This window comes from Leuciscus leuciscus (assembly GCF_965113295.1).
Source record: "Leuciscus leuciscus genome assembly, chromosome: 3".
Taxonomy (NCBI): domain Eukaryota; kingdom Metazoa; phylum Chordata; class Actinopteri; order Cypriniformes; family Leuciscidae; genus Leuciscus; species Leuciscus leuciscus.
In genome coordinates, this window is record NC_138727.1 from 558,183 (window position 1) to 581,690 (window position 23,508).

The 23,508-nt window shown below is 41.7% G+C and overlaps 3 protein-coding genes and 2 long non-coding RNA genes across 7 annotated transcripts in view; 4 read left to right on the top strand and 1 right to left on the bottom strand.

Annotated features, from left to right (window-relative positions):
• The window catches only part of LOC309494587, a 97,348-nt gene extending 85,233 nt beyond the window's left edge, over positions 1-12,115 (bottom strand). The window contains exon 1 of the long non-coding RNA XR_014204387.1: positions 11,909-12,115. This is a non-coding gene — a long non-coding RNA (uncharacterized lncRNA). The remainder of the gene's footprint in view (positions 1-11,908) is intronic.
• Positions 1,967-3,454, top strand: LOC309494517 (coagulation factor VII-like). The gene has a single exon (XM_082163946.1). The coding sequence runs from the start codon at positions 2,285-2,287 to the stop codon at positions 3,041-3,043; it is 759 nt and encodes a 252-aa protein (XP_082020072.1). The 5' UTR covers positions 1,967-2,284; the 3' UTR covers positions 3,044-3,454.
• Positions 7,292-15,612, top strand: LOC309494463 (coagulation factor X-like). 3 transcript variants are annotated; one of them, XR_014204325.1, is made up of 9 exons: positions 7,299-7,492; positions 7,692-7,852; positions 11,162-11,186; positions 11,269-11,382; positions 11,463-11,594; positions 12,122-12,390; positions 12,499-12,616; positions 14,486-15,307; positions 15,343-15,612. XR_014204325.1 is itself a non-coding variant. In XM_082163840.1 (8 exons), the coding sequence occupies exons 1-8, from the start codon at positions 7,432-7,434 to the stop codon at positions 15,103-15,105; spliced, it is 1,500 nt and encodes a 499-aa protein (XP_082019966.1). In that variant the 5' UTR covers positions 7,299-7,431; the 3' UTR covers positions 15,106-15,612. The 3 variants fall into 3 exon arrangements, 2 of the variants coding, with proteins under 2 accessions (XP_082019967.1, XP_082019966.1); XM_082163840.1 differs by having other exon boundaries at positions 14,486-15,612; XM_082163841.1 differs by lacking the exon at positions 11,162-11,186 and having other exon boundaries at positions 7,292-7,492; positions 7,692-7,860; positions 11,252-11,382; positions 14,486-15,612.
• On the top strand, positions 7,867-11,123 carry LOC309494568. The gene is made up of 2 exons (XR_014204370.1): positions 7,867-9,097; positions 9,723-11,123. It is a non-coding gene; the product is annotated as an uncharacterized lncRNA (long non-coding RNA).
• A 338-nt stretch (positions 15,613-15,950) lies between the features above and the next one.
• prozb (protein Z, vitamin K-dependent plasma glycoprotein b) lies at positions 15,951-22,714 on the top strand. Its single transcript, XM_082163885.1, has 8 exons — positions 15,951-16,237; positions 17,080-17,243; positions 19,503-19,527; positions 20,030-20,143; positions 20,743-20,874; positions 20,961-21,025; positions 21,119-21,236; positions 21,920-22,714. Exons 1-8 carry the CDS (start codon positions 16,162-16,164, stop codon positions 22,414-22,416), a joined length of 1,191 nt encoding a protein of 396 aa, XP_082020011.1. The 5' UTR covers positions 15,951-16,161; the 3' UTR covers positions 22,417-22,714.
• The last annotated feature ends 794 nt before the right edge of the window (positions 22,715-23,508 follow it).

Here is a 23,508-nt window from a genome sequence, read left to right on the forward strand (position 1 = left end):
AGCCCTGGCCGCTTTTAGGGCCTTTTTATAACGTGACGTACTGTCTTTCCACGCGATTCTAAAGACCTCTAAATTAGTTTGTTTCCATTTACGCTCTAAAATACGGGTTTCTCTCTTTAAAACATGCGTAGTATTGTTGTACCATGGTTCTTTAATTTTCTCTCTGACCTTTTTTAATTTAATAGGTGCAACCACATCCAATGTTCTAGAGAGAATGGTGCTCATAGTGCTAGTTAGTTCTTCTAGTTCATCTGTTTGTTTGGGTTCAGGCAGCAGCTGAGACAGATTAGATAAGCAATTTGAGAAATTATCTATGGTGGATGGGAGGATTGTTCTGCCTGGTTGATAACGCGACGCCGCATGACATATTACAGCAGTACGTGATATGCAAGTTACCTTGTAGTGATCAGTGACATCATCACTTTGTGGAATGATATCTATATCGGTTGGATCGGTTCCATGTGATATAATTAAATCGAGTGTATGATTAAGACGATGTGTTGGTCCGGTGACGTTTTGCTTGACCCCAAATGAATTTAATAAATCTGTAAACGCAGCCCCTAACGCATCATTTGGATTATCTACGTGTATGTTAAAATTTCCAACAATTAATGCTTTATCGAAATTGACTAATAGGTCTGAGAGAAAATCTGCAAACTCTTTTAGGAAATCAGCGTAAGGCCCTGGCGGTCTATACGGTTGCCAAGGCTAGAGATAATAGGGATGTTTTTCTAACATCTAAGAGCGTAACATTTAGTACAAGTACTTCAAATGAAATAAACTTATAACCCGTTTTCTGAGTAACATTGAGAATATCTCTATAGATGGTTGCAACACCGCCGCCACGACCAATCAGACGGGGCTCATGCTTATAACAGTATCCAGGAGGAGTAGACTCATTAATACCGAAATAATCATTTGGTTTAAGCCAGGTTTCAGTAAGGCAAAGTACATCGAAGCTATTATCTGTGACTATTTCATTTACAATAACTGCCTTAGGTGTGAGTGATCTAATGTTTAGAAGACCTAGCTTTAGAAATAGTTTTTGTTCACTAATAGCAACATTTTCTGTTTTAATAACAATTAGATTTTTCCTAGATCCTGCAGTAGATTTATTATTTGATCTCACTAAACGAGGAATAGACACGGTTTCTATGCAATGTTCTACACTAGTATTTATATCAGTTAAATTGGTGCAGCAGAGACTATGATTTGGACTTTTGGTTACTAGTCAAAGGGTATTTAACATTTTGGAGATGTTATCCGACAGAAGATCCGCTCCGAATCTGCTTGGGTGTAAGCCATCAGCACGGAAAAGCCTAGGACGCTCCCAAAACAGTTTCCAATTATTTACAAAGAGCAGTTTCTGCTCATTGCACCATGACATTAACCATTCATTTAGCGCAAATAATCTGCTGAATTTTTCATGCCCTAATCGGTACGTGGGAAGCGGTCCTGACACAATGATCGTTGTTTCAGGCGATGTGCTGCGTACCGTATCGATCAGATTCCTGAAGTCTTTCTTCAGAATCTCCGTCTGGCGCAGCCTGATGTCGTTCACTCCCGCGTGCAGGACCACAGTTCCGACGCGCTCGTCACCGTTCAGGATCTCGGGAACGCGAGCAGCGATTTCAGAAACACGAGCACCAGGAAAGCAGTGACTGTGCACCTTAGATCACTAATAGGCTTGAGACGCGTCTGCTCAACAGTCCGTGTTGTAACTAGGAGGTTTGAGCAGTAGTGCTTCTCAGTGAGGAAAAGTAGAAAATGTTCGTTGTAAGCGAGTTTAAAGAGAAAAATCAAGAATTATAAATCAAATCGATAGAGCTCCAAAAACAACAACGCGTTCAGACACGACGCATGATAATAACAGGACAAGACATTACTCACCGTGTTTGTTGAGTGTTTCTTACTCACCTGAGCTTTTATGAACTCAAAGGCGCGAGAGAAAATAAATAAAAATAGCTGAGCGCACGGGTGGCGCGTTAACAGGCTAGCGAATTACTAGCGTGTTGTGCTAGTAGTAACGGAAGCTAGCGATGTCAGGTTAATCTGAGATCGTTTAACACGATCTTAATTTAACACGTTACAAAGTAAAATTCTAGCTTCCGGCCAAACGAACATACGCAGTCTCTCTACTTACGTCTAAAACACAGCTTAACCGTCGACATCTTTCCCTGTCAGCCACCGTAACTTCTGTTGGTTGCAATTCGCAACCTCACCACTAGATGCCACTAAAACTTACACACTGCGCCTTTAAATAATAGAACAACGCACTGAAGAGATGTATGTCTTATCTCTCACAGCCTCGCTTTCATTCCCGTTAAAAATCAAAGATGGTGCTGCTGTGAATAACGTCCGTATTGTCATTATTCAGCTCCGTTCCAGTTTTGTCTACAGCAGTTGTTTGTCCTCAGGTGATCATGACCTGGATGTGATGGACGGCCCAGAGGAGACGTACGATGTTTCTGCTGTGGTTATCCACGAGAGTTACGACCCCGTCTCACTGGATGGTGACCTGGCCCTCCTGAAGCTTCATGGAGAACTCAAGCGCTCAGCGTACGCCGTGCCCGTATGCTTACCCACGGCACAGCTAGCACAGGACGAGCTTGTAGCCGTACGCTTCCACACGCTCAGCAGATGGAGCAAGCGAACCGTCGGGCACAACATCCACTCGTCGCGAGGCCTGAGCGCCCCATCGTCTGGCGCTCTACAGTGGCTCAACGTCCCGCTAGTGCCCACTGATCAGTGTGTGTCGAGCAGCCGCGTCAACGTCACTGCTAACATGTTCTGCGTGGGCTACGTTGTGGGCGAACACGAGTCCTGCCGAGGACATGACGGAAGTCCGCTAGTCACGCGCTACGAGGGAACCTCATTCCTCACGGGCGTCGTGTCGTGGGGTAAAGGCTGCCATCGGCCGGGGTACTACGGGATTTACACCAAAGTGGCTAACTTCTTAAAATGGATTGAAATGGTTGTGAAAACTCCCGTTGAGGGGTTGAATAATATCAGTGCATCTCCAGTTGTCTTTACCAGAGGTTAAAGGTTTCGCCACTGAAGAAGCATATTCGGTTCCCCAAAGAACCTTTCAGGGATCAGTTCTTGACCTGTTAAAGGGATAGTTCACCAAAAAATGAAACTTACCCCATGATTTACTCACCCTCAAGTCATCCTAGGTGTATATGACAATCTTCTTTCAGACGAATACAGCGTTATATTACAAAATGTCATGACTCTTCCAAGCTTTATAATGGGAGTGAATGGCCAGTTTCTGTTTTGAAGTCCATCAAAGTGCATCTATCCATGATAAAAGTGCATCTGTCCATCATAAAACCATGAATGGTTATGAAAACTCCCGTTGAGGGGTTGAATAATATCAGTGGATCTCCTGTTGTCTTTGCCCGAGGATAAAGGTTTTGCCACTGAAGAAGCACTTCCGGTTCTCCAAAGAACCTTTAGGCAATGGCGATTCTAGGGGGTGGCCTGGGGTGGCCGGTGCCACCCCTGAAAGCTCATTGGCCACCCCTGCGGCCACCCCAGATCTGATAGGTAGGTCAAGTTCGTCAACACAAGAAACGAGAAATGTTGTCAATCAGTGATGACAGCTGATCAACTGATTTAGGGCCAGTTTCACATTTTTAACTAACACAGGAACGGTCGTACTGAGACTGTGAGAGCTGATTTCTGCTCAGCGGACGTTTGGCCATGCAGGTCAGATGACCCATGAGATAAGAGCACGCGCGCTGCACGGTGCACCTGCTGCTGCTGGTCCGTGAAACAAGAGGACGTCACACAGTTGCAACAATACAACAACGATAAAAACGCTGGAATCAGTCGATTGAGAGGTATGGTCGGGACCCAACGCAACAGAGTGCGGCACGGGAATATAGATCTGATGGCCGAGTGCGGGCGCGGGCGGTAATGCACTCGTGTGTCGATTCGCGGGAGTCGGGACTCCCGCAAAATAGAATGATCTATAAATTGAACAAATAAAAACAAATAAATTGTCATTCATCTGTTGCACAAAAGCAACAAGAACAACTAAAACAAAATAGAAACTATTTACAGGCCAGAGTCTCTATTTATAACATGTTTGCAGCGTTGAACAATGTAACCAATCACAGACATATGTGTTGATTTCTTGAACGCAATGGCCAATCAGATGCATTTAAGATAGAATCCCCTCATCGCTCAAAATGGACTTTTTGTTCAGTGCTGAATTCTGCATACTGCCAAATCATCTATTATATCAAACAAAGTGTAGATAATATGAAAGATTAATTATGCTGCCAGTTTCATTGATAATAACAGAGATTTGTGAGATGGCGATGAACTGAGATGTCAGCTTTTTAGGAATTATTAAGTGAGAAATCCGTCCCGCGCAGGTCTCTAATGTAGACTTTAAAAACAAACCACTAACATTATATTTACATTAACAGTAGCCTAGGCTGCAATCTAGTGTATGTAAACCTTTTTGCAGATAAACACAAATGCATTTTCGGACAAGTTAATGGCCAAGTTAATTGAGTAAATAATATCCCCCACTATGGCAATTAATAACAGACTATAGTAAACACATTTCCTAAATAGGCCTGTGACTATATCTTACATTTTATGAAATAGTACCATTATTTAAAAATAAAGTTTGCACTTTGTTACTATTATTAAAATCCTCTATTTCCTCTAATCTAGATCCAACTCCTCCCACCTTACATATAAGAGTTTAAAGGTTTACATAACATTACTTTATAGTATATATGGCCACCCCACTCTAGTTTTGTGTCCCATCTTGGCCACCCCAGTAAAAATGTCCTGGATACGCCACTGCCTTTAGGGATCAGTTCTTGACCTGTAGACTCTCACCTCTCCACAGATCTGAACTTAAATGGTTGTAATTCATGAATGCTTTGGAATACAGACCTAAGGTTGGTCTCTTTTTTTAGAAAAGACACTCAGCGGATTATTGCAGAAGGGAAAGCATGAACAAAATAATTTGGAATATTGGTTTTTGGACTAACTAATATGGATTGCTAGAGAATCAAACCAAGTTAAGTTCCATATTTAAAGTTGATATCATCCATAACATCCACAGAACCTTTGCATTGCACAAAAGGTTCTTTATAGTGGAAAAAGGTTTTTAAAATGTTCTTCACACTAAGATCACTGAAAGGTTCTTTAGGGAACCAAAAATGGTTCTTCTGTGGAACCCCTTTTTGGAACCTTTATTTTTAAGATGTTAAAGGTTCTTCAAGGAACCATCGATGCCAATAGAGAAACTTTATTTGTAAGAGTGTGAGATGAGCTTTGAAATAAAACAGTGATTCTGAGCCTTGTGTTTGTGTGCTTCTGTCACTCATGCGTGTTCGAGGGACGGTTAGACAGTCATTAACTGGAACTGCATTGATTTTCTAGTGCAGATGTTACTCTGGTCTAATCATACACCAGACGTGACCCTGTGCGAGGCCAGACCTCATCTCTCCTGTGCATTTTGTGTCCATTATATTAGTCTGATAAAACAAAGATAAGGTTCACATGTTTCGGTTAACGGCCCAACTTCATCCCTGCGAACTAATTCATGAAACACTGAAAATCACCAGCTTTTTTAGATTATCAAACAATTGACTAAGAGGATGTTGTTCACTTGTTTTATCACCAGACAGAACCCTTTAAAATGAATCGCTTGTTGTGTGGATAAAAGCATCTGCTAAATAAATAAATGTAGGCTAAGTATGAATCACTAGTCGCGTTTCCATTACCCTTCAAATTGCGCAAATTGAAATTGCGAATTGATAATATGGCCAATGGAAACACGTCAATTTCGCAAAAACTCCCAGATATCGCAATGAATACTGCATACAGGAATACTGGACTCTAAGGGTGCTTTCACACTTGGTTCGATTGCCTGTTCCGAACCCGAGTACGATTGCTACCCCCTCCCCCTGCCCCCGATGGACTGTGTTCACATTATATTATTTGTATCCGAACCGCGGTACGCTTACGTCATCAAGCTGCAGCTGGCGCGTACTCGTGTTGCTTGGTAACCGCTATGAAAAGGCGTCAAAATGGATAGAATTTCTCGCTTCACATTTGTTCTTCTTTTTTTGAACCTTTGGTTTTGTTTTCAAAGAAAAGATACAGAAACACACTTGCGTCTGTCTGCCGCAAAAGTAATCAAACCATTCCAAAGACAGCGGGATGTCCGCCCGCCCGCCGAAGACAATTTTTGTGGAGGCAAGCAGAAATCATCTCTCTGCTTACAGTGCGTCAATCCCGCTTTTCGTCAAGGTAAGTGTATATAGACCCTTTTACAGTTGTTAAACACACACGCACGCAGGCACGCACCAGATTATACGTCATCAATAGCGGTTCACTTCCGCGATTTGGTACGATTGCGTTCATATCAGCAGCGAATCGTACCCGAGTTCACATGAACCGCACCCCAGACCACCTTTTTAAGCGGACTCGAGTACGGTTCGCGGGTGCGCACCCGAGTTCGGAAAACAGCGTTCACATCATCCAAACGAACCGAACTCTGATGTCATTCGAACCCAGGTGCGCACCAAAAGTGCTAGTGTGAAAGCGCCCAATACCACTAAGAAATGCCACAGTAAAGATCTTGAAGCAGAAATGAGGGAGAAACACCCAGAAACTCCTCAGTATAAGAGTCTGTCCTTGCCATTAAAGCTTGTATAACACGCCTACGACTCCTTCCAGTAATAATAATGGCGAGTGCGGCTGAGAAATATGTAAACTACTAACATCCGATGCCATAATTGTTGGAATGACTCATCATGAGAGGAAAAAATTTAAGTTTCAGTCGCATAAACCAGTTTAATGGAAACGCCGCCATTTCACAATAGTTTTTAATCGACATTTAAAAAATATCGCAAAAGTTTTGCGCAAATCTGTAATGGAAATGCAGATACTGACATTATTGTCTCAGGCATCATTAAAGTGAAGTTGTGCTGGTCTTATCTCCTCTATTGTGTCGTATATCCGAGTGAAACGCTTCAGGAACAAGAACAAATGTGGGCGGGGCTTGATTGTGTCTGTGGGGAATTGATTGGATGGTTGTGGTTTCCTATTGGCTGATCTCATGTGAGTGACAGGTTATAGCCCTGCCCACATCATCAGAGAAGAGATGCTGCAAGAGGAACTTATTCTGATTCAAGATTACTAAACGCCCATAAATCATTATTGCGCTTCTCCAATCTCATTTGTGTTTGTTTGGAGAACGTGTAGGTAATTAATCAGCTTTCTCTCTGGTTTCATGATCTCTAAACTGAAACCTCACACACGTCGAGTGTGTAAACGACTGAGTTTCTCCTCCCTCTGTTCCTCTCTCTCCCTCCCAGCGCTCAGTTCATTGACCTTCCCTCTGCTTTCTGAACGATCCTCTAACGTGAAAGAGCTAAACGCCGACGACCGACCATGTCTTGGGTCTACTGGAACTTTCTGTGCTTGTTTCTAGTGCACGGTCTGTGCTCGGAAGGTGAGTGTCGTCTCGAATCTAAAAAACTGAAGCTTCAGAACGACTGATTTCTCTGTTCCTGTTGTTCTTTAAGGCCCAGTCAAAGTCAGAGGGATTTTGACTGTGCTTTGGTTTATTTCACAACACTCCTCTGCTATCAGTCTCTGGAGGAGGGAGGCTTTGGTGTTGATAATGATGATGAAGTCATGTGTTTTTCCAGTCTTCCTTCGCCCTCGAGATGCTAGTCAGATCCTGATCCGCCGCCGGCGCGCAAACTCCATGTTCGAGGAGATGAAGAAGGGCAACATGGAGCGCGAGTGCATTGAGGAGCGCTGCAGTTACGAGGAGGCCAGAGAAATCTTCGAGGATGTTAAAAAGACGGTCTGTTTGTTCAATTCTTCACTGGAATCTTCCAAGAAATCAATTTTCCACTTTAAGGCCCAAAATACACAACCACCACAGACACTGATAGATACTATTCCCTCAGTATTCACATCATTTGAGAAAATAAGTAAATTCACTCAGTTACTGTGTGCCACTTAATATAATTAAATTGAAAATATTAATATTAATATCCCAATATTAATATTCTAGGAACATTTTGATAACATTCACAGTAAACCCTAACGCTCAAAATAATGAATTGGTTTTGAGTAGAGCCAACTTAAATTATACAAATTAGTTTCATCAAATTAATTTTTATGAGTATTTAGAACTTTCTTTTTCTTTTGAGTTCACAAAACTGACACGTTTTAAGTAAGTTGAATTGTTTCATTGTTTTGAGTTCTATGAACTTGTTTCTTTTAATTTAGACAAACTTGAATTTAAAGTCAAAACTGGGCTGGGATTTCTATTTCCCAGCATGCTTTGCCATGACACTTAAAAGGGAGAGTAAATGCTAAAACTAAGTGTTATATAATGCTTTTTTTTTTGCCAGATCAACGTTAAGTGCGGATATTTAGTCGAGTTTAATCTTTTGTTACGCTAATTTAGAAGAGTTTCTCTTATGTTGTGTTTTGGGTGGGTTACCATCATGGTGACGAGTGGAGCATGAGCATAATAATAATGTATGAAAAATGTTTAAAATTGCTGTACATTTATCAAGTGCTATGCTGTGCTAATGCTATCAAAGCATTGTGTCACCAATTAGCAAGGTAGCTTTTTTTTATTATCTGGTTAAAGCTAGCACATTTTGCACTACTAAAAATATTTAAGTTGAGATTACATGAAAATTAAGTTGTGTATGAATTAGCTTACTCAAATATTTCAAGTTAAGAGCAAATAAAATGTATGATTACGAAATAAAAATCTGCAAGTTCTGCTTACTTAAACGTTACATTTCTTAACTTAAATTTTGGGTGTGTAACTGATTACCTCAAATTATTTGAGTTTTGCCAACTTATTCTGGTTTACAGTGTTCCCATTAAGTTATTAAAGTGTTATTTCTATAAGTTTCACTTTATCATTCTTCAAACATTATGGGAACGTTACTTTTGAATGTTCTCTGAACGTTCTGAAACATGATGAACGTCTGATTCAGTGGTTCTCAATTCCAGTCCTCGGGACCCGCTGCTCTGCACATTTTGTATGTCTCCTTATCTGACACACTCAGTTCAGTCAGAGAATGTCTAATATGGCGAGAAGTTTCACTCTCACTACACTTCCGGCTTCTGAACTGGTTGCAGTTCCACTCTGATTCCATATGAGGGCGCTCACAGGACGAGTGCAGAATGAATGGAGGTCAATGGCGGTATACCCCTCAAAATCCACTTTTCTCAGGATATAATTTTTTGTCTAGTAATTTGAATGTTGTATTCGAAAGGAGATGCAAAGAAATTACACATTGCTGGGTGTTAGATTTTTTAGAGTCACTTATTTGATTTAAAAAAGTCTTTCAAAATGTCAATGACGTCAGAATGCTGACGTCATTAGCAGAATGCTAGCGTGTTATGGGCAACAACAACTCAACCTGTAAGAAATCAAAACGACATAAGTACTCGTTCATTCAACTTTCGACCTAAAACCCATGTTGAACTTGCAAAATCTACAATCACATCTGAGATTTCTCAACGGCAATCGGGTGAAAGAGACAAATTTAGCCGTCTAGCCCCATTGACTCCCATTCATTTTGCACTCATGGCGAGCGCCCCCAGTGGAACTCTGGTGGTACTACAACCAAAATTCGGTACAATAGGGCTTAATAGGGAGTGGACAGGCTCTCCGTAGACGGGCTCTGGTTCAGTTCATGGAGTCCTCCTAACGAGCTAATGATCTGGTTCAGGTGTGTTATTTAAGGGAGACATCCAAAATGTGCAGAGCAGTGGGTCCTGATAGGGGTGTGCGATATGACGATTTTTGATCGTGGACGATTAAAATGTCTCCACGATCTGCGTTTGAAGAAATATCGTAGTATTGCGCATTCTATCAGTTGCTGTTCTGGCGCCTCTGTCCCAACATACTGGACAACGCCACGTATATTCACATAAAATGTTAACGCAGCGGAACGGGACACTACAGTTCACAAAAGTTCATAATTTGCATGTGCTTTAATGTCTTGTCGGTTAAACATTTATTTCGCGTGCTGATGCGCTGTTCTAACGTGTGCGTTTCTCAGCGCGTACATGCGAAGCTCACATGCACTAAAAGCCTGTCTACCAGCGCCTTGATACTGGACTAAGTTATCTTTCGAGTCTTATTGTGCTAATACTGTTAAATACACACAAGGTTTACATAAACAAAGTCGGTTATGTCTAAAGTGAAAGCAAACTTGAGAAAATTGAGAGAAAATCTGCTTGTCAAATGCGTGTATATTAGACGCGTCGCGCGCAGCTCTTAAAGAGACAGTAGTAATAGTAAACACGTTGCCGCTTGTCCTTAAAGGGATAGTTCACCCAAAAATAAATTTTTACGCACTGATAACTGACTGATAACTTTTAATAGTAGCTTTAATAAGTATCAATGTATAATTTATACAGTGAAGTCTATGTTTTGTTTTATTTTCATATTTGTTCATTTAATTACTTTCTTCAATGCTACTGTTAAATAGGCCTACACCTACTGTAGCTGAAAACATAAAGCACTCTGTTTATTTAATTTGTATATTAAGTTGTGTATGTGTAATGTGTTTCTTTGATCTTAATATTTAATAACAAAGAAAATAATGACACAATTTTTATCTTCACCCCTGTCTGCCATTCTTTTTTATTTTATATTTTGTTACCTAAGGCTTAGTTTTTAAAATATGGACATTAGTTTGGCTGTAATGCTCAGTCACAAAATAGTAAAACCAACATAAAAAAGAATCGTGATAAAATCGTGAATCGTGATTTTCCTGAAAAAATCGTCATATGATATTTTTGCCATATCGCCCACCCCTAGGTCCTGAGGACTGGAGTTGAGAACCACTGGTCTAATTCATTTGAGAACGTTATTAAAAATTAAAATGCCAGTATTTTCACTATGATTTCCCCCATGACAGAGTTGAACTATTGACTAACCATCTGAAGAAAATTGTTAAAACATATTTAAAAAAATAACCACATGGACTGTAAAGACCACGATACGCCATTGAGTCTGAATGACACGCCAATGAAACACCAACACGCCACTAAATGCTTCCGGTGTGCATTAAATGAAGGTTGATTTCATCTGACGGATGTGTTGTTGTTGTTCTTCTCTTTTCTCTCTCAGAATGAGTTCTGGCACGTGTATTACGGTGAGTGCCTGTAACGATCCTGCGCTTCAGTTTGGTTTTAATGGTAAAGTAAGTCTTGATACCAGCGGTTGTGTTTCTACAGATGGAGACGCGTGTTTGTCTCAGCCGTGTTTCAATGGTGGCGAGTGCAAAGATGCGGTCGGGCCGTACACGTGTTTCTGTCAACAAGGGTTTAAGGGCTACAACTGTGAGATCGGTAAAGAGCCTCACGATGCTCAGTAATCACACAACAGACCATCAGACCAGCGGCACGCTGAACACTGTGTTTCTCTGCAGCGATTCCTGCGCTCTGCGAGAGTCAAAACGGAGGCTGTGATCATTTCTGCAGGGTGAAGGAGAAAACCGCTGTTTGTTCGTGTGCCAAAGGCTACGAGCTGGGCGATGACGGGAAGTCGTGCCACTCTAATGGTAAATGATGTTCTGATGTGAGCGAGACGTTTATCCGCCGATTATCTTCCAGTTTCATCCTTCCCTCGGGTCATTTTGACCCGGAATTGGGTTAAAAAAATTATAATAATTGAGTGTTCATCAGAGGGGTCCAAGACCCCAGGACTTTTGTCGCCTTTGAACCATGAATACACACAAAAAATGTAATGGTTTCGAGGAGTTTTGTGGTTGTAAAAAGTAACGAATCCTTCCCTCATGAGTCAATTTGACCCCCTTAGGAATGAATGGAATGCGAGGAATGCTTCAGTACAAAATTCAAACTAAAAATGCTAAACCTTTACCATAAAATTATTTTATAATGTCTACATGTGTATCTGAATGCACACTGAAGAGAAACTGGCTTTAGGACCCAGAGGAACAGCTCATTTACTCCATATAGAGATATAAGCCCATCTAGAGTCATGAAATATCACAATTTGACCCGCGAGGGAAGGATTTGTTGCAGGACGCGAGGGAAGGAAGAGGGTTAAATAACCCTTTGGTTTCAGATCCTTTCAAATGCGGCGTCGTTCATCCCCAGAAGATCAGAAGCTTGCTAACACCAAACATCTTCATGCTAACGCCAAACATCTCCAACTCTGAGAACCAAGAGGAGACAGCCGGAAACGCCACAAACCCGCCGGTTAACGAGACGATCATGTTCGGCCTCGACAAGCAGCACATCGTAGAGGAGGAGCCGGTTTTACCCGAATCATCCGCAGGAAAAACGAGAATCGTCAACGGTGTGGAATGTCCTCCTGGAGAATGTCCGTGGCAGGTACAGACACACACGGGCTCTTCTTGTGCATGATATTTAATTGAGTTTTTGGAGACGTGAAATATGCCAGTTTTAGTCTGTTATTGCTGACGTGGGACGTTCTCTCAGGCTCTTCTCGTTAATGAAGACAACATCGGCTTCTGTGGCGGCACCATCCTGAACCAGCACTTCATTCTGTCGGCCGCTCACTGTATGAACCAGTCGCTCTCCACCAGGGTGGTTTTAGGTACGGCCTTTTATAGAAACATCTCTTTTACACTTCTTAAACTTCAACATTTGAAATATTTTCATGCACATTTGATGCACAAAACAGCTGAATGATATTCTTCAGATTAACAGCAGTATTGTTTTTTTGGTGTTTTTTCTCCTTTTTTAAAAACTTTTATTACATTTATTAAAATAAATGTTGTTTATTTATATCAACGGCCCCATTTAGAACTTTTACCATCCATGGAATCTTTCTTCACTCTTAAAAATAAAGGTTCCAAAAAGGGGGTTTTCGCAAACATTTCTGGTTCCCCAAATAACCTTACATGATCAGTTCTTAAAGTCCCACTGAAGTGTCTTGGAACGCGCAGCTTTGTTTGATGCGCTGACGTAATTTCCACTGAAACGGGAAGTTAAAGCGGGACATATTGATTGGCCCCTCCCCCTTTTCAAACAGCCAATAGCGTTTGGTTTAGCTCACAGACTGACAGCACCATGGAAGCGAATCGAGCGCTGATGATACGCTGGATTCAACAGTAGAGATGTGTATAAACTATCCATTTCATTCTTAAAACAGGATAAAACTGGAGCGTTTGAGCAAACAAACACACATCTCTAACACATATTCCTCTGTGATGCGTCAACGTTCGCTTCGGCCAGGTGGCGTTTATAGCAGAGGGGGCGGAGCTTTAGATTCTAGAGAGCATTTGATTGGACACAAGATTTGATGAGACGCGGTGATGTCAAAAATCCGTGATCCATTTTAGCGAAAGTGAGAGACTGTAAGTTTTTAATTCTTATATCAAATAATTCATAACCTTAATTAGCTTATTCATAACCTTAAGGCTAACATATTCATATTAAAAGCTAAAAACTCGTGTGAGATTTCAGGGGGCTTTTTCTCAAGAGAAACATCTGAGAGGGAGACTTCAGTAAAAGTCTCTATTCACCCTCATTGTCATCTAGAGCCCCTTTCACACAGCGCTTTGAACCCGGCAAATTGCCGGCAAATTGCCAGAGCGCCTTCTGTGTGAACGCAAACTCGACCCGGGATTTATGCCGGGATCGATGCCGGGTCGGGACCTAGTAACATTGCCGTGTTCAGTCCCGGAACGCGCGCTGTGTGAACAAAAGCCGTAATAATGCCGTGTCGTAGTGATGACGCTGAAGCCGGGCTCGTTCTCCAGCTGTGAAACGGTACGTAATGCGCAAGTTTATGATCGAATCAGAGAAACAAATGCACAGGCGTGGTTTCTCGAGAGAGAGATCGCAGCTCATAAGCAAACTTAAGACGCTGCTGAGATAACAAGTCACATCGATGTCACGTGTCTTTACGGCATTTTTACGGGTTGTGTGTGAACGCACTCTCTGATTCCGGAAAATCACTGGCAGTGTGAATGACCAAAATCAAACGAACCCGGGTCAAATCCCGGGTCACTTTATCCGTGTATTTTCCGGAATCTCTGTGTGAAAGGGGCTTAGGAGACACAACTGTTTTGTGGCTCTTTAATGTGTCGTGACAGATCGCCTCAGTTAAAGCTGCTCGAGAAGCGATCATCTCTTCCTTCTAGTTCATTTATAGCATCAAATAAACATGCATGAACATCAGAACTTATGTTGTTTCAACCGTGGAAAGACGTCAGTACACTCGGTTTTTCAAGTTCAAATCCACCAACGTTTATCTACTAACTCTCCTGACTGCTTTGTCGGACAAAAATGGCGGATTCTGCAGATTATGATTGGTCAGATCGCCTGTCACAGGGTACACCTATTTACATGTTTGCATTTTGGCAGAGGCTTTTATCTAACTTGCATTGCAATCAAGGCACACATTTACATTCGATCAGTTCTTTGGGGGTTTTCATCAGCGTTTGTGTCTTTCTGTCAGGTGAGTTTGACACGCTGGTCAAAGAGGGTCGTGAGGTCATCCACGACGTAGACGAGATTCTGATCCACAAGAACTTCATTTCGGACACCTACCACAATGACATCGCCCTCATTAAGCTCAGCAAGCCCATCACATTCACCGACTACATCATCCCCGCATGCCTCCCGGAGCACGACTTCGCGGAGCGCGTGCTAATGATCCAGGAGAACGGCATGGTTAGCGGCTTCGGTCGCGTGCGCGAGGGCGGGCTTCAGTCCACCGTCCTCCAGAAGCTAACGGTGCCGTACGTCGACCGCGCTACGTGCATCGAGTCCAGCCAGTTCCGGATCACCAACCGCATGTTCTGCGCCGGATACGACCAGGAGGAGAAAGACGCGTGTCAGGGCGATAGCGGCGGCCCGCATGTGACGCGCTACAAGGACACGTGGTTCGTGACGGGCGTGGTGAGCTGGGGCGAGGGATGCGCACGCAAGGGCAAGTACGGCATCTACACGCAGGTTTCCAAGTACATCCAGTGGATCCAGAACGCCATGGCTAAAGTCATGCCAAAGATGGGAGCTTCGGTGAAACCCAAAGCAAAGCGAGAGCTGCTTCGGAAGACGCCAGTGCGAAGAGTCTGACGCAAATCATCCGAGTCCACGTGAATCAACAACGACACGGTCTTAATTCATGTTGATGATTTATCCCAGCTAACAAAAACATATTCTAAGAATGATTTGCTAACGTTCCCATAAAGTTATTAAAACGTTATTTCTGAATGTTCCCTGAAAATGTCCGGGTTTTTTTTTAGCCATGCAAATGTTAAAAGAGTATAACAAGCATGTTACGGGAAGAACGTTTGTTCATAATCTTGCCAGGAGGTTCTGAAAACGTTCCCGTTAGCTGGGATTCTACAGAAAACCATTTTTGTCTTCATAATCTTTCTTTTTTCATATAAATGTAACTTACTTGAATGAACCTATTCAATCAAATCATCATTGATGAAATAATAACTATAACTATATAATATTTCTAGTTAAATCTTGTCACATTATGGAGGTAATGCGATTTGTCAATGCTGTTTCATGTTGACTCTCATCCAAATGAGATTTACAGTTTTAATAAAGACAACACAGTTGATTTTATAAGCTGTTTCTGTCATATTCTTATCGTATAAAGTTTCCTGACAAGAATTAAAGTTCAACAATCTCAACTTGTTTCCTTTTGGCATGAGCTTTTTTGTTGTTGTTTTGTTTGAGTTTTACCTTCTTCCCAAAAGTTGCTAACTTTTTTATTTCATCAATTCAAATACATTAGACCAATCAATTGGATAAAGACATTACATTAAATTGAGCTTACTAACATCAGTGTATGTGGAGGCTCTGGACGCGTTGACAAACACACAGATGAAGAGTTCAGAGGTCATGTTGACAGACTAGAGTCCAGACACACACCGCTGAGCACACACAAACAATCATCGCAACTTTGCCTTTTACCATAAACACAGATTTAATCACAGAGAGCTGAACGCTTTAATGCGCTGACGTCAACATCGCATCATTTTCTGTTAATGCTTCACGTATCCCGAGGAAGACGCTTTCTGGATAGTTATTGACTGTTTTGGTTGTGGGCGGAGCTACAGATGAGCTGATGATCCGTGACTGACAGGTGTCAGGAGCTTCTTCTGATTGATCGTGATGGAATCACTGATATGTCGTCTGCTGTTCTTCATGCTGATCATTCATCATGTGTCGTCGAGGGATCAACGCACGGGTGAGAGATCAATTATCATCAGTCCAGCTAACCTAACAACGTTTGGCTAATGTTTTGCTAAGTTATGTAAAGGTATCAAACTCGTCCAGGTTTTACTTTTGAATGTTCTGAAACGAGTAGTAACATTTAAAAAACGTTAAATAAACGTCCAACTAAAACATTTCAGAAAAACACGTTCCATGAACGAAGTATAGATAATATTTTTGTGCAAACGTTTTGAGAACATTATTAACTTTAGACCAGATAACTTTGAGCAAACGTTCATTATTAACGTTCCTGGAATACCGTTTGTTCTGAGAACGTTCCCTGTTAGTTGGGTGCATGTTACTCTCGATCCTTGTTTTGCTGATTTAAAGAGTTAGATTAGGACATTCACTGGTCCTGTTCCTCAAATCACTGTGATCAGAATGACTTCAGGATGTGAATTTGTCAAAGATGCGTCATTGATTTCTTCACGGCATCCCAGCGAACAGGGAACGTTCTGTTACGTTCTTGAAGTTACGAACAAACACAAGTTAACAGAACATTTGTTCAAAGTTATCTGGTCTTAAATAGTGTTCTGAGAATGTTAGCACATTATTTATCGTTCATGGAACTTTTTTCTGAAACATGCAAGTTGGACGTTCATTAACGTTTTTTAAATGTTACTACTTTGTGTACTTTGTTCTTAGCGCACATCTGGGGTGCGTTTCCCAAAGCCAACTGTGGTCGCGAGTTCCGTCGTTACCAATAGAGTTCAATGGAAACTGCGATCATAGTTGGCCAACGCTGCTTTTGGGAAACGCGCCCCTTGTCAGCTGGGATGATGTTTGTGGTCATGATGAGTCGAGCGTGTGTTTCAGTGTTTCGGTCTCACCGGCGGGCGAATTCGCTGCTCCTGCGCTCCAGACGGGCTAATGTGTTTCTGCTGGAGGAGATCCTGCAGGGGAATCTGGAGCGCGAGTGTATCGAGGAGAAGTGCAGTAAAGAAGAGGCCCGGGAATACTTCGAGGACGACCGGAAGACAGTACGACATCTGATGATCACCACACACCAATAACCGCGTTTCCAATATCCTTCAAATTGCGCAAATTGAAATTGCGATTTGAAAATACACCCCAGTGGAAACACGTACATTTCGGAAAAACTCTCAAATATTATTTTTTTTACACTCGCATGAGGTTTTTCAGGCAATTCGAAAAAGGAATATTTCGCAAAACTGCAATGGAAACAGTTTTTTCGCATTTAAGGTCACATGGTGTACGTAACATTCAATCATTCTTTAAAGATGGCGCCGTATGTTTGGACAGAAGATAAGACAGTTCTTCATTATCTCGTTAAAGACAAATAAATTACGCGAATACTGGATTCTATACAACAAAGAAATGCCACAATTTATCAAGATCTTGAAGCAGAAATGAGGGAGAAAAACCCAGACACTTTCCTTGCCATTAAAGCTTGTATAACACGCCTATGACTCCTTACAATGAATAATAATAGCTAGTGCGGCGGCTGACTACTTATCGCGTGAGGAAAAAATGACCTTTTAGTCGCATATAACATCGGTTAATGGAAACGTCGTCATTTCACAATAGTTTTTTATCGACATTTAGAAATTCTTGCAAATCTGCAATGGAAACACGGCTACTTATCAGTCGACATATACGGAGGGCAGTGGTGACTCCAGGACTTTTATTGTTGGGGGTGCTTATAAAATAATAGTGTAGTAGATAATGAACACCTAAACTGCAGGTATCTAAACAACACACTGGTTTCTTTGTTTAGATACAGCACAGCTTCAAAAAAATGTTTGCTAGGGTTAAACGCATCCATAACAATTTTATTTAATTTCCCTTTAAAACTATACATTTACAAGGTCACATTGTAAACTGTGAACAGCACATAGAAGTTAACACCTTACTATCATAGGCCGCTGTCGGTAGCCTAAAAGAGGCCTAGAAATAGGGTTTCGTTCCGACAAACGGGGCACTAATTTTTCTTTTGCTCAATATGTTCAATGTTAATAAAAGGTATCCAAGCAAAAAGTTCTCCACGCATTATCCTGCAGTTAATGAGAAATTGTAATTTATTGGCGCACTATATTGACTGCGTATTGAGACATGTAAAACGGTTGAGCTAGATTTTCAACCAATCAGCATCGAAAATGTAAGTAGGTAATGCAATGCGCCCAAAAACGAAAGAAGAAGAAGAAGAAGAAGAAATGTAAGTAGGTCACAGCCGAAATCAAGCCAATATCACTACGCACATGTAAACATGGAGGAGGACGTAAGCAGCGCATCTTCATCTGATAGCGGCGATCAAGGAAAATTACATTCTAATAATACAAGTACATTTATTTACAGTAAAAAAAAAGTCACTGCAGATTAAGTTTATAATTATGAATTGTAGCTGAAATATAGCAATTGATGCATGACGTCCACTACAGTGGACATGTGATTAATCAGAGTTTTCTCTCAATCTAAAATCAAAACTTGGAAAATTTTACTGTGATATGACTCATTAGATATTGCTTGATGCTGCAATATTTTTTTTTTACCTACAAGAGTCTCGTAGGATAGAAGGAATGGGTGGATATTCCGGAGCAACTTGGCATGTCTGACTGACCCTTGGCCATCTTAACTTGGAGGGGGGAAAAATCGAAACACAAAGGCTTGCCACTTGGTTGCAATTTATAGGATGATGCACCAGGGTCCAATGAAGAGGCTGATGTGCAACTTTGCCATAAAAACCCGTGCAAATTCAAGAAAATGCTTTTTTAATAGCTGTCCACTGTAGTGACCACTATGCGTGAAAGGGTTAACGTAACATCATAAACAATTTACTCCCATGATCGCCACTAGTGCGAATAACGTGCAATAATTATATTATTTGAGGTTATATGAAAATATCACAGGCTTTGGACAATGAAGCGCTACTCACCCGTGGCAGATTACAGGACGGACTGTTGTTCTCTTCTGATGTGAGAGGGATCTTATTATTCTGGGATGTCTGAAGTTCGCGCTCTTTTGCTTGAGCGCGGGCTAATAGACTCCTCCCATCAAGACAGTTTCCATCACATGAGGGGAAAAAAATGCGTGCATAAATCGCAAATTTGACATTAAAATGTCGTAACGATAATTTTCTATGTCATAAATTCCACCTTTCATGTCAAAATGATGACTTATAAAAAATTATAAATAAAAAAACATAATTATGACTAAGTAATTTAACTAAATGCTGCTGAAACAATTTCACTCATTACAACTCTTTTTATTTCCCTGTAAAGAATGAGTTCTGGGCCAAATACTACGGTAAGTTACCTTTAGAAAGTTGAATCATACTTGAATTAAATGAAATTACTATTATATGATGCCTGCATGGTCCAACACAAAAAGTCACTGTTTGTATTTAAATGGGTAAATTTTTATAACACAGAGTGTTTCAGAGCAGCTTTACAGTGATAACAGGAAAATAATGCAACAAAGTTTGTTTCTAGAAGAAAATGGTGTCATAGTCCAGCTTAAGTAAGTTCAGTGATGGTTTATTTTTGTTGTTAAAAAGTTATTTATTTAGTTCATCTATATATATATATATCCACTCTGGAGAAAACCGTGATGTCATCGCGGTAATGCAATAATCATCCAGTCATAGACTCTTAACCAAACAGTGACTTGGTGTACTTGGAGCAGTGTAGTTTTAACCTGTTTTTACACTATTTATCATTGTTCAATTCTTTACTTTTACATGTAGCCTACACAGTATTGTATTGTTCTTTTCAAACTGATATTTTCCTGCCGTTCTTCCCGTTCTCAGACGGGGATCAGTGCAGCTCGGGTCCGTGTAAACACAGCGGAGTGTGTAAGGACGGGATCGGCGGCTACACCTGCACCTGCTCCGACATGTACATCGGCACCGACTGTCAAACTGGTGAACGAGATCATTTACACAAGTGAAAAGGGGCTTTCGCACTGGAGGAACCTTTTCATGGTTCCTAGAACTATTGGCGGAAGTTCCCGGTATTTGGCGTGGTCGCACCGCAGGAACTAGGAACAATTTGAGCTCTAAGAACTCCTTTTGGAGGAACTAATTTACTCCTCCTTCAGAGTCGGTCTAAACCAGCGCTATGGGAACTATCCGTGACATTAGTGTTCGCTGATTGGCCGAACGCACGCAAAACACCAACGCCAGCCATTTAAAAAAAGGCTGTGTACACACACAGATTATAGCCTATATATTTACTCCACAAACTAACTCTACGAACATGTAAAACAGTGATAGATGGACCTCTCAACCTTACTCTGAGGAGAAAATCCAACACGTCACTTCAGAGTTCCTACTGGCGGTGCGAATGAAACCAGGAAAACGTTCCTATTGGAACCAGTAGTTCTCGGGGAACCACCCTGGTGGCTAATTCCTAGAACTAGGTTCCCAGAACTACCCGGTTTGAAAGCCCCTAAAGTGATGCTAGTGAACATGTGATGGACACATTCAGTGTGTGTCAGACGCTTCATGATGATGTTCTGCAGATAAATCCCAGTGTCCATCTGCCGGGCCGTTAGCATGCGAGCACTTCTGCAAACCCACAGCTGACGCGTATCGATGCTTCTGCGCGCGCGGATTCACTCTTCACAGCAACGGCAGGAGCTGCTCGCCAAACGGTACTGCTGTCTTCTCATTGGCTGCGTTGCTGTGGCTCATTTGCATAGTGTGGAACATGTGACACTGACCTCCTCCATGTTCTCAGTTCAGAACCCGTGTGGAACGACGAAGACGTCCAGCTTCTGTCCTGATGGAAGATGCCCGTGGGAGGTGAGAATTGACCGGGTTACCCAGCATCCCTAGCGCAGGACACCATACTCAGCCAATCAGAAGAGCACTTGATGATGATGATGATGTGTGCAGGTGCGGTTTGAGAACGGCAGCGGTGATGTCATCTGTCACGGTGTGGTTGTGGGCCGTAAGTCAGTGCTGACGTCAGCCGTGTGTATGTCAGCGCTGCCGGAGCGCTACGTCTCTCTCGGTGAGCGCTAACCAACCATTCCATAAAAACATAAGAATTGTGTCTTTAAAGGTGACATATTAAGCCCCTTTTCACAAGATGTAATGTAAATCTATGGTGTCCCCAGAATTTGTCTGTGAAATTTCAAAGGGAATGTGTGTCCCTTTAAATGCAAATGAGCTTTAGCTCCGCCTCCGTTCAGAAGAGGGCAGAGTCTTTACACAAGCTTCAGATTCTCCGGCAATAACAAAACAGGCCAGTCTCACTCATCCAGAATCCCAGAATAACCAGTAGCGAGTGCAGCCTTGCCAGTAGATGCCAGTGGCGTAACTTTAAGAAGTGGGTGGGACAGGTGTGTGTGTGTGTGGGGGGTGGGGGGTGGGGGGTTCATATATGCACTTTTATCATGGATAGATGCACTTTATGATGGATAGATGCACTTTTATGATGGATAGATGCACTTTTATCATGGATAGATGCACTTTTATGATGGATAGATGCACTTTGATGGACATCAAAAAATATACGGCCATTCAGTCCCATTATAAAGCTTGGAAGAGTCAGGACATTTTTTAATATAACTCCGGTTGTGTTTGTCTGAAAGAAGAGTGTCATATACACCTAGGATGACTTGAGGGTGAGTAAATCATGGGCTAATTTTCATTTTTACTACCCTTTTAAGTGCTCGTGCTCTTGTCTTCCAGCGGTCCGGGACTCAAGCTCAGCGCTGGTTGTCTCCAGCTGGACTCCTCACAAGCGTTACTCGTCCGGTCCGGAGAATGATCTGGCGTTCCTGGAGCTGAAGGATCCGCTTCCAGAACACATGTCCATCGTCCCGCTCTGCCTGCCGGAGAAAGACTTCAGCGAGAACATCCTGATGAGGGCGGGTCGAGGGGGCGTGGTCATGGGCGGAGCCAAACACGCTTACCTCTCATTGGACGACTGTCGGGACGCTCTCAACCTCACGTTCTTAATGACCAACAAGATGTTCTGCATGGAGAGACAGGAGTCTGAAAGCAAACGGATGAAGTGTGAGGTGAAGTCCGGGAGTCCCGTGGCGACAGTGGAGGGGAAGACGGCGTTCCTGACGGGACTTTCTCTGTCAGTCGGAGGCTGTGATAAAGGACTCGTGTTCACCAAACTGTCCCGATACTTGCACTGGCTCCGGCCGCTGCTGCACGCATCCGAGAAAGAACAATGATGATGAAGAAACGACACCAATAACCTGAGCAGTGTTGTGTGTAACTCATTACAAGTAACTTGAGTAACGTAATCAGATTACTTTTTTCGGTAACACTTTATCTTACAGTGTCCTTGTTACATATGTTACATGTACTTGCCATAGTAATAACAGCATAATACATAATTACATGCAACAAATCCTAATACTACCCTAAACCCTATAGTAAGTACATGTAGTTGCTTAATATCACTCAGTACTTACAATTAAATTACACTGTAACAATCACAATAAAGTGTAACCCTTTTTAACTAGTAAAGTAACGCATTACTTATAAATTTACAGCAACATATCCGAATTAATTTTTCAAATAAGTAACGCAAGTAACTTTTTCACATTTATTGACTGACAGCTCTCCTGTCCCCATGTTGAGAAATCGAAGTGCAGAGGCGCGTGTGTGTGTGTGTGAGAACATGATGGTTATTGTGGTTCTAGACTAAATGTGAGCACTTTCTCGTCTCACTTGCACAAAAAAAGATTCAGTATTCCTTAAAATTATGGAATGCAAAATCATAATACACAAACCTCCAATAATTAAATATGTTAAATAAAACAAATATTTTTATGCATTTAATCTCACTTCATTGACCAATGTACTTGCTTCTGACCTTCGATGATTCAGTTAAACCATTTTATTGGTGAAAGGTTTGGTCTTAAAAAGTCACTAAGTAACGCAATGTTGTAATGCATTACTTTTCACAGTAACTTTCCCCAACACTGAACCTGAGAAACTCATGTGTGGGTCATATTTTAATGCAAAATAACACTATAGAATGATATTGTGCAAGTAACCCCTCCCACAACTTCTGATCAGCATAACATCAAATTATAGAAATATGCATTTGAAAATTACATTTACAGCTAGTCAGTTTTATGATCCGAGTCACTGTTTGATTCCTGAAGAGTAAAACACTGCAACATTGATCTGTATGTTTGAGTGACATGTCAACTTCTGACTCAGCCAATCACATGTGGTGTTAGGGGCGGGGCTATCTGACTGACTGACCAATGATGGGTCTTTAAATGAAGTATTTATACATCATCATAATATTA

Bases quoted from the DNA above. Each gene is read 5' to 3' on its own strand.
- LOC309494517 (XM_082163946.1), top strand. From the start codon at position 2,285: ATGTATGTCTTATCTCTCACAGCCTCGCTTTCATTCCCGTTAAAAATC.
- LOC309494463 (XM_082163841.1), top strand. From the start codon at position 7,432: ATGTCTTGGGTCTACTGGAACTTTCTGTGCTTGTTTCTAGTGCACGGT. The intron at 12,391-12,498 runs GTACAGACACAC...ACGTTCTCTCAG, and splicing joins CTGGAGAATGTCCGTGGCAG to GCTCTTCTCGTTAATGAAGA. The intron at 12,617-14,485 runs GTACGGCCTTTT...TCTTTCTGTCAG, and splicing joins CTCCACCAGGGTGGTTTTAG to GTGAGTTTGACACGCTGGTC.
- prozb (XM_082163885.1), top strand. From the start codon at position 16,162: ATGGAATCACTGATATGTCGTCTGCTGTTCTTCATGCTGATCATTCAT. The intron at 20,144-20,742 runs GTGAACGAGATC...GATGTTCTGCAG, and splicing joins CGGCACCGACTGTCAAACTG to ATAAATCCCAGTGTCCATCT. The intron at 21,026-21,118 runs GTGAGAATTGAC...TGATGTGTGCAG, and splicing joins ATGGAAGATGCCCGTGGGAG to GTGCGGTTTGAGAACGGCAG.